The 9,887-nt window shown below is 49.9% G+C and overlaps 1 protein-coding gene across 1 annotated transcript; it reads left to right on the top strand.

The window, feature by feature from the left end:
- Positions 1–6,280: 6,280 nt before the first annotated feature.
- On the top strand, positions 6,281–9,464 carry LOC136468996 (G-type lectin S-receptor-like serine/threonine-protein kinase At2g19130). Its single transcript, XM_066467363.1, has 4 exons — positions 6,281–6,707; positions 7,733–7,749; positions 8,050–8,201; positions 8,288–9,464. Exons 1-4 carry the CDS (start codon positions 6,281–6,283, stop codon positions 9,462–9,464), a joined length of 1,773 nt encoding a protein of 590 aa, XP_066323460.1.
- Positions 9,465–9,887: the final 423 nt, after the last annotated feature.

Raw genomic sequence — 9,887 nt, 5'->3', positions numbered from 1 at the left:
GTTTTTCATTTCATGGAAAATTTAATTCTAAAAAAAGGCATGATTTCTATGTAGCTCATTTCATGGAAAAAATAATTCTAAGTGACCTGCTCGATATCGGCGAGCTCGCGGACGTTTAGGTTGCCGAGGATAGTAACATTTGTAGTTCTGAAGTTATCAAATATCCATCAAATTATAGCTCAAAAACATGTTTCAATAAATGACCATCTGTACTAGTTGACCTTGCTTACGTGATCAACTCGGCGAGCATTTCTCTACCGGACAACACCGTACTTGGCCAAGGAAGAGCTCCGATTCTACGAGAAAGGGAACACGGTCTTCCACGACAGTTGCCGCTCTCCCTCGTAGAATCAAAGCTCCTCCTTGACGTCCGTTACCGCTCGGCAGAGAACATACTCGCCGACCTAAACACGGTCCGCAAGTTCAACTAGTACGAATTTTCTACAATTTTCTAACTATTTTCTAAGTTTTTCATTTCATGGAAAATTTAATTCTAAAAAATAAAAGGCATGATTTCTAAGTATTTTATTTCATGAAAAAAATAATTCTAAGTGACCTGCTCGACATCGGCGAGCTTGTGGGCGTTTAGGTTGCCGAGGATAGTAACATTTGTAGATGACATTTGTAGGTCCGAAGTTATCAAATATCCATCAAATTATAGCTCAAAAACATGTTTCAATAAATAACCATCCGTACTAGTTGACCTTGCTTACGTGATCATCTCGGCGAGCATTTCTCCACCGGATGGTACCGTACTTGCTAAGGAAGAGCTCCGATTCTATGAGAAAGGGAACACGGTCTTCTACGACCGTTGCCGCTCTCCCTCGTAGAATCAAAGCTCCTCCTTGACGTCCGTTACCGCTCGACAGAGAACATGCTTGCCGAGCTGAACATGGTCCGCAAGTTCAACTAGTATGGATTTTCTACAATTTTCTAACTATTTTCTAAGTTTTTCATTTCATGGAAAAATTAATTCTAAGATCACGTAAGCCACCGGGGACGAGGATGGCGCGTGCTCCAGCGAGGACGAGCGAGGCATGATTTTGATGAACTAATTTAACTTTTGTTTATCCAAACATATATGCAAATCATCATGTGATTTTGAGCTAAAAATGACATATAAAATCATAATAAAGTCCAACATATAAAGTTACACATGCATCTACATCGCAAAATGAGATAAGCTACTGATAAAACATAAGATGATTAAGTTTGTTACCTCCAAAATCGAAGAGCAACACCAATGGAGGGGGATAGAGCAAGAACAACAGCAAGCTGAAGAACAGAGGCAGTGAGTTTGAATGGAATGGCTCGGGCTCGGGGAGGAAGAAATGAGCTGGATTATAGGCCGGGATAATTAGTCCCGGTTAGAGGTCCAAACCAGGACTAAAGATTAATCTTTATTCCCGGAGAATTACCCAAACCGGGACTAAAAGCTTTAGTCCCGGTTGGTATTACGAACCAGGACTAAAGATAAACCTTTAGTCCCGGTTGGTAATACCAGCCGGGACTAAAGATCTCTGCCCCGCGGATGACCGTTGGGCAGGGACCTTTAGTCCCGGTTGGTATTATCAACCGGGACTAAAGGGTCCTTTAGTCCCGGGGGCAAAAAATGCCGAGGCTAATGCTAATTTGGGACATCGTTCTAAAGTCTGTTCTCTAGTAGTGGCCCCCTCCCTCCCTCTCCTCCTTCCTTTCCGGCGCCAGCGCGCCACTCCCCTCCCTCTCCGGCGCGCCACCTCCCCTCCCTGAATTTTTTTTAATTTTAACCCTTTTTTGAATATAATTTTAAATCTAACACTGTCGTTTTTTTTAAACTAACACTTTTGGCCGTGCCTATTGCCATGGCACGGCCAAATGCATGTGTCGCGCCACGCATGGTGGCGCGGCACAGAGCTGACGTGGCGCGGGCCGGCCAGGGGGGGTGCTGACGTGGCGGGTCCTGCCACGCCACCGACCATGGTGCGGCAGTGCCGCGCCTTGATCTGTGGTGCGGCAGGAGCAGATATATACCCCGCGCGCGAGCCCGGCCGCCCGCACGTACGCCTGCCCTGCCCGCCTGCCTGACGCCCGAACGCCGCCGCCGTCGCCGCTAGCCACCGCCAGCGCCCTGCCTACGACCGCACGCGCCCGCGCCCGCCCGTCCACGCCGCGCACGCGCCCGCCTGGCCTCGCCTCGCCCCGGCCGCGCCCGGCCACTCCTGCCGCGCAGCGCCCTAGCCGGCCACGCCACGAACGCCGGCGCGTCAAGACCGCCCGTTCCTAAGGTACCTCCCTTTCGATTTCATATTTTTTTATTATTATATAGTATAGTTAGTATTTTTTGTTTCTACTATTAGTGTCTTTGACCAAATTTATATAATAGCATACTAATATTTATGAAACATAATATGTACTATTACATTAAGCATGGAGTATACTTTCGTAATAAACTTATTAGGAGATAGAAATATTGATACCGTTTATTTAGTTTTGATCAAACTTAAACATATTTGACTACTCGAGAAGCAAGATATATATTCATTTTGAGATGGAGAGATTACTTGTAATTTTAGAACCAAAGTTTTATATGGATTGATTATGTATTTATTATCTAGTATAGTTAGGATTTTGGGTTTAGAGATTTAGGCTAGTTAGGTTAGTGAATTTGTTTGTGATTTGTTTGTGAACTTACTAATGTTAACTTGAATTTTGTTAATTTGAATACTCTAACGCTTTGTTTATCAATTTGTAACAGGATGGCCCCTTCCACACAGCACCCGTTGTACCTCATTTTGGAGGTGGAGTATGACGACCAGCACCGAGCACACATCTTGAGTGACAACGACGCAGAGGTGTCCTTGACTCCTTTGAGACCCCGCACTCACACCAGGGCGCATCAGTGGGACGAGCGTTATACGCCGTACATACGGCGTGCCGGCTTCCTCGAGCTTGTCCGTGTTGTCAACCACGGTCTTCCGCCCCTTGATCTAGCACTACTTACTGCAGCTGTGGATAGGTGCGAGTGCATTCTTTGTACGTAAACTTTCTTGTAACAAATTGGAGATAACTAACAGTCGTTCTATTCTTATAACAGGTGGAGGCTTAAGACCCACACGTTCCACCTACCGTGTGGCGAGATGACCTTGACGTTGCAGGACGTCAAGGCTATTTTAGGCCTTCGGTTGGGGGGACTTCCAGTGACAGGGATAGTTGACAACGATCACTGGAGGGAGCTGGTGGCTCAGTTTACTGGTTTTCTTCCACCGGATGATGATGCTTCCAAGAAAAATAAGTGAGTAATTCAAGCCTATTTAATACTTGCATTGCTTTACAGCTGGCATCGGGTCTCATTTTCTTTGATCAATTACAGGAAAAGTTCCGGTGTTTCGTCGTCCTGGATCACAGAGCGCTTTGAGTACTTGGACCCACAAGCTGAGGAGGCACAGATCGACAGGTTCGCTCGAGTGTGGCTCTAGCACTTTCTTGGTGCTTTCCTCTTCCTAGACGTCTTGGGCAACACCATCAGCTGGATCTTCCTTGACATACTTCGCTAGCCGTGGGAGAACATAGCGGGGTATAGCTGGGGCAGCGCAGTCCTGGCATGGACGTATCAACAGCTATGCGTTGCTTGTCGTCGCACCTCAGGACATGCGAACCTTGGAGGTTGCTCCTACCTACTCCAGGTTTGGTGTTGGAAACGATTACCCATTGGGAGGCCCCTTAATAATGGTTTACCGGTAAGTACTTCGGTTCATTATATTTTTTCCAGACAGTTAGATATGATGAGATTATTTGTTGCTAATTCATTATCGTGTTCAATGCAGCAATGGAACGGGTATGATACACTCCCTACAGCTCTGTATATCTGGACGGAAGCACAATTAGTTAGAGGGAATGCGTGGCGCAAGTACAGGGAGTATACGGACGGTCTCAATGTCCTGACACAGCACCAGGTTACGCTCTCTATACTATCATAGCAGTGTCTTCTTCGATGTACACTATATCACAACCTAACATAATTACGAAATTTTAGGTGTTTTGGTGTCCTTGGGATTCTCTGTAGCTCCAGGACTATCTGAGTCCTGTCACTAGGGACGAGTCACACGAGTATCGCTGCGACGTCCCTCTTATTTTCTTCCATGTGGTCGAGATTCACTTGCCCATCCGGGTCTACAGACAGTTTGGAAGATTGACAGGCTGCCCACCACCGCTTTACTCCACCAATCAAGTATTGCACAGGTGCGTTATCGATTAATAACAATGCTACAATTCAGAGGTGTGTTTGGTACAACTAATATCGTTTTGTTGCAGGTTTGACCATAGGAAGAGGTACAAGACCAAGGATTGGCGCGTGACACATACCTCATACATCCATTTGTGGCAGACCAGGGTACCACATGCGGTCCTTGCGGGTCCTGCGGTGGCTTCATAGGTCTATGAGGACACATATCAAGCCTCCGTACACTGACGTGGCGATTGACGAGGACTCGGAGGAAGATGTCATCGAAGATGTGTACGACGTTACCACTAGGGAGGACACACAGCTACAGAGAGCCCCGCTTCAAAGATACGTGGTAAGATACTTGAATGGTACAATTTGTTATCCTTTTGGTATTAAGTATGTGTACTAAAACTGTCCAACCGCATTTCTGTACCCATGCGACACAATTGGCAAGGCTGTCCAACGAAGCAGCGTTCCGGCTTCACGAGTCTGTTTCAAAAATATGTCTTTTTTGCCAGGCGTTCTCGTAGCTTTTGTGGAGGTAAACATAAACTTGTCTGTTTCAAAAATATGTCTTTATTGTATATGCGTTTGGCTAATGAACTAACTTTAACGTCTATTTATGCAGAAGATGAAGAAGAGCTGCAGGAAGCTAGCTCAGAAGTTGAGCTACATGGACACTCCTTACGAGGAACCGCCACTCCCTGTGCGGTCGGGTGGCACGTCTTCAGCCTCTTTGAGGACACCAGTCGGCTCTTCTCAGCCGATGACGCAGGGTGCCACTTCCGCGGTGCGTACACCACCACATCATAGCACTGGGAAGGACCCTGCAACCGAGGATGAGGAGGAGGACGATGATGACAACGACGAATCCTCGGGCTTCCGCGGACAGCACGGCCAGTGGGACGAATGGCCGCAGGACGAGATCGGCATGTCTTAGCTAGGTGGTTCCCCGTTTGGCACCCAAGGAGCCTCACAGGTACTAACAAAGATAGTTTGTTTCAATACGTATGCTCCATGAACTAACGATCATAAAGAATTATAAGTAATCGTGCGTATCATATACCTACAGGGTACGAGCCGTACGCACCGTCGACGCGACCATACCGACGTTGGCTACACTCCCAATGGGTTGCCAATAAATCCGAAGAGACAGAGGTGTTCGAGGGATCCTTACACTCCTGGGTCTTAGTTTGTTTAGGTCAAACGAATATTGACATCCGAAACTTGCGGGGTTATTTGGTTATGTTATGTCAAACTTATGTCAAAACAATGAATATATTATGTGACAGCTTGTCAACTTGCTTCTTATTCGTTTCGTTGAGTCGTAGCAGCACTGCCGGTGAGATTAAGTACCCTGCGTTCGGGAACCGGCAGTCCCGGCGTATCTAGAAACCGGTGGCAATTTTTCATAATTGATTAGTTAAAATGGTGCATAACCATATTATGAAAGACGAAAAACTAATCATTGGCTTATCAAATTCTCTATTCGGCCGTGAAAAAAACTCAACAAAATACGGGCGCGACGCGTTTTGATTCTACCATCCAGGTAGCCCAGGCCGGCGGCAGGCGCAGCGGCCAGGTGGTGTGGCTGCTCGCGCGGTATGGTCGGTCCGGCCGCACCACGCAACAGGGCGCGGCACTACCGCGCCATGGTCGGTGGCGTGGCAGGACCCGCCACGTCAGCGCCCCCCCCGGCCGGCCCGCGCCACGTCAGCCCTGTGCAGCGCCACCATGCATGGCGCGGCACAGGCATTTGGCCGCGCCAGGGCAATAGGCGCGGCCAAAAGTGTTAGTTAAAAAAAACGACAGTGTTAGATTTAAAATTATATTAAAAAAGGGTTAAAATTAAAAAAAAATTCCCCTCCCTCTCCTCCCTCTCTGCCGTCGGCGCGGCCCCGCCCTCTCCTCCCTCCCCTCCTCCCTCTCCGGCGCCGGACCCCATCTCAACTTCTCTCTCTCCAGGCTCCAGCTCGTCTCGCCATCGCTTCGCCTCCTCTTCGATCCCCACTGGTGGGCGATCTAGGGTTCCCCCACCTGAGACTCCGATCAGCCACAGGCCTCAGCGCCGCAGAGATGGATGCGCTCTCCCTCATCGATGTCTCCGCCGAGGACGACCTCCTGTACGACCTCGCCTCACTGGCCCCGTCGCGTCCCGATCCGCCCTACACGGGTGAGGTGTTCCACCCCACACGGGTGAGGTGTTCCACCCCCATTTCGGGAGGATTTCCTCGGGAGGAACCACCGGATTGGTGCCTTTTGTTTCGATTGCGATTCGTGGATTTGACGGGAGACGATTTTCCTTTAGGGTCTCTGGTGGGTGCCGAGGCGACCTCCTCCGTTGGTTCTCCGTCTGCGGCGGGGCGGGCTGCGGATCCGGATGGTGTGATGGTGGAGCAGGTGCCCCCTGAGCGGATGGAGTCCCCGGAGCAGCGGAAGGCCAAGAAGGGGGTAAACCTCCGCAAGAGCTTGGCTTGGGACAGCGCCTTTTTTACCAGTGAAGGTTTGCTTCAAATTCATGATTCGTGATCCAAATTCTATCTATTTTGTGAAATTATTGTCTCTAGTTATAGACTCGTGCCTGTTAAATTCTATCCTTGTCTTTTTGCTGCTACTTCTGCCTGGTTCTTAACTCACTTAGAATGGGTTTCATTTCCTGCATTATTAACTTGTACTGATGTTTAATATATGTTACTTAATTCTCTTGGCTCCCTGAAATACACGAATAAGAAGTGGAAAGATTAATAAAATAACAAAGTGAGCTGAATTACACCGAATAAAAAACAAGTTGCAATGTTTCATTATGAAACTAATGTAGGCTTCTACCTTTCCTGTAGAACTCAAAATGTGTAGTTGTTGTCCAAAATAGTAAAAATACAAGATACAGGAACATGCCATGTTGTGTCCACACTCCACATAACTGTTGAGGTAGATGCAGCCTCCTTTTACAAACGAAATGAAGTATGCATGTTACATGGATTGGTATGTTGTGCGGTTGTGCCTTTGTTTATAAAATACTTTTCTATTTCTAGATGACCTGCCCTATACTATTAACTAAATATGGGCTTCCAGGAAGTCTGCAGTTGATGCATTTCTCCGGTATGCCTCCCATAATCTGCGATATGCTTTTCACCTTGGGCACTTCTTAAGAGCGCTTGGAAAAGAACAACCTGAAGGAAGTAGATTAATTATGGATTCACCAATCAGCACCAAGAAATATGCATAAGATTTATCCATTGACTTTACCTGCATGTCAACATTTTTCATTAAATAACACAAGCTTGTACAGACAGTACCAACTACCAGCGCGGGCAGCAAACCTAGCCTCAAACTGCATCTCAATGCATATGCATATGACCTGCTTTCAAAATAAATTGAGCCTATGCATTTTTAATTTCACTTCTAAAGTAAGAAATTTCATGGGCACTTGGTTTTTTCTTGTAAAAATGAAACCATCTCTGAGTACCATTAGTTCATTTATTATCTTTACTTCTCTGAGCATTTTTCTCAAACACATGCTGGATACAGGCAACTACTGCAGAACTGTGAGCATTTAATTACTATATGCCCTGTTTAATGCATATCCTACAACAGATTTGGTGTCAATACGTAGTTCAAATGAAACTTTTTTTAATGTGGTACAACTCAGTAAAAATGTCTGCTAGAGTAAATCAAAGAATTTTATTGAGCGTGTCTTAGGTTATGAACCTAGATTATATGGTGGTTAATTAGGTTAGAGTGAAATATACTGCCGGCCCTTTAACTTGTCGGCCTGTGCCAATCCGGTCCACGAACTTGCAAACGCGAAAAATAGGCCCCTGAACCTGTCAATTTGTTCACCGCAGGTCCATTTCCCATCCGGCGCGGCCTCCAGGCGACGTGGCAGTGCCAGCGTGGCGGACGAAGCACGTGAGCCGCACGTTTCAATGGACCTGCCACGCTCGCCAGCCGGCACCGCGTGCGCTCGGCCGCAGCACCGCGCTCGCCCGCTGGCTCCGTGTGCTCGCTGCCTTATGCGCTTGCCGGAGCCGCCACGCTCACCCGTGCGCTCGCTGCCGTGCTCCCTGCCACACTCGCCCGCAGGTGCCGCCGTGCTCGCCCGCCGGCACCGTGTGTGCTCCTCCGCGGCACGGCGCTCGCCAGACTGTCGGGGGACACCGTCTCGGCGCGGCGGCCGCTGCGGGGCATCGACACGGTGGTCTCGGCGCAGGGCAAGTTCGAGCTCGGCCTCTTCAGCCCCGGCGGCTCCGGCCGGTTCTACCTCGGCATTTGGTACAAGAACGTGCCCGTGCAGACCGTCATCTGGGTCGGCAATCGTGTCAATCCCCTGTCCCGTTCCGGTGTTGCCTCCACCGAGCTCCGGGTGTCCTCCTCCGACGGGAACCTCGAGCTCGTCGGGCTCAGCCCATCCTCTGCCACGCCAGGCGTCCTGTGGTCGTCGAACCTGTCGTCATCTTCGTCGGTGTCGTCCTCGCCGGGGTCGAACGTTGCGGTGATGCGTGACAACGGCAACCTGGTCCTCCTCGACGGCGGCAACTCCTCCAACGTGCTATGGCACAGCTTCGACCACCCGACGGACACGCTGGTGCCCGAGGCGTGTCTCGGCGAGGACAAGCTCACCGGCGAGTACCAGACGCTGACGTCGTGGCGCAACGCCGAGGACCCCGCGCCGGGGATGTTCACCGGCACGGTGGACCGCAACGGCAGCAGCGAGTTCTTCTACCTCTGGAACGGCTCCCGCGCCTACTGGCGCAGCGGCGTCTGGACGGGGCGCGTGTTCGCCAACCTGCCGAAGGCCGTCAACAACGTGCTCTTCAACCAGACGTACGTCGAGATGCCGGCGTACCGGCGCGTCACCAGCGTGCTCTACGACAACGCGACCGTCACGCGCATGGTGCTGGACCTCACCGGCCAGACGAAGCAGTTCATCTGGGTCCCCGGCAGCCAGAGCTGGCAGTTCTTCTGGGCCGCGCCCACCGTCCAGTGCGACGTCTACGTGCTCTGCGGCGCCTTCGGCGTCTGCAACCAGAGGAGCCAGCCGTCGTGCCAATGCCCGCCTGGGTTCGCTCCGGCGGCGGACCGGGACTGGGGCCTCAGCGACTGGAGCGCCAGGTGCCACCGGAGCCTGCCGCTGCAGTGCGGGGGCAACGGGTCAACAGACGCCTTCCTGGAGCTGCCGGGCATGAAGCTCCCTGACGATTCGCTCTCCGTGGCGGGCGCCCAGAGCACTGCCACGTCGCCTGGAGGCCACGCCGGATGAGAAATGGACCTACGGTGAACAAATTGACAAGTTCAGGGGCCTATTTTCCGCGTTTGCAAGTTCATGGACCGGATTGGCACAGGCCGATAAGTTAAAGGGCCGCCAGTGTATTTCACTCATTAGGTTATTAGTGCTCCTTGGGAGTTCTCTAATATCCATGTGTCTGTGCACCTTGATCCTAGATCACGAAAAGAAATAGACTCTTGCAGGAGAACTTAAATCTATCAGGAAGTGCCATGTGCATTGAATGAATTGCAGTAGATATTAAGCCATGAATTTAACTGAGGAAACATTTCTGTTCTGGAACTGCTGCAGTCGCTTGCTCTGGTAAACCTTGATGATGCAGATTGATAGTGACTCTTAATCTTTCCTGATGTTTGCAGGTGTTCTCGATACTGAGGAATTGGCCAATGTTAACAGCAT

The sequence above is a fragment of the Miscanthus floridulus genome, chromosome 8, assembly GCF_019320115.1.
Source record: "Miscanthus floridulus cultivar M001 chromosome 8, ASM1932011v1, whole genome shotgun sequence".
Lineage (NCBI taxonomy): Eukaryota > Viridiplantae > Streptophyta > Magnoliopsida > Poales > Poaceae > Miscanthus > Miscanthus floridulus.
The sequence above is the reverse complement of the archived record's forward strand: the minus strand, read 5'-3'. Positions and strand labels throughout refer to the sequence as shown.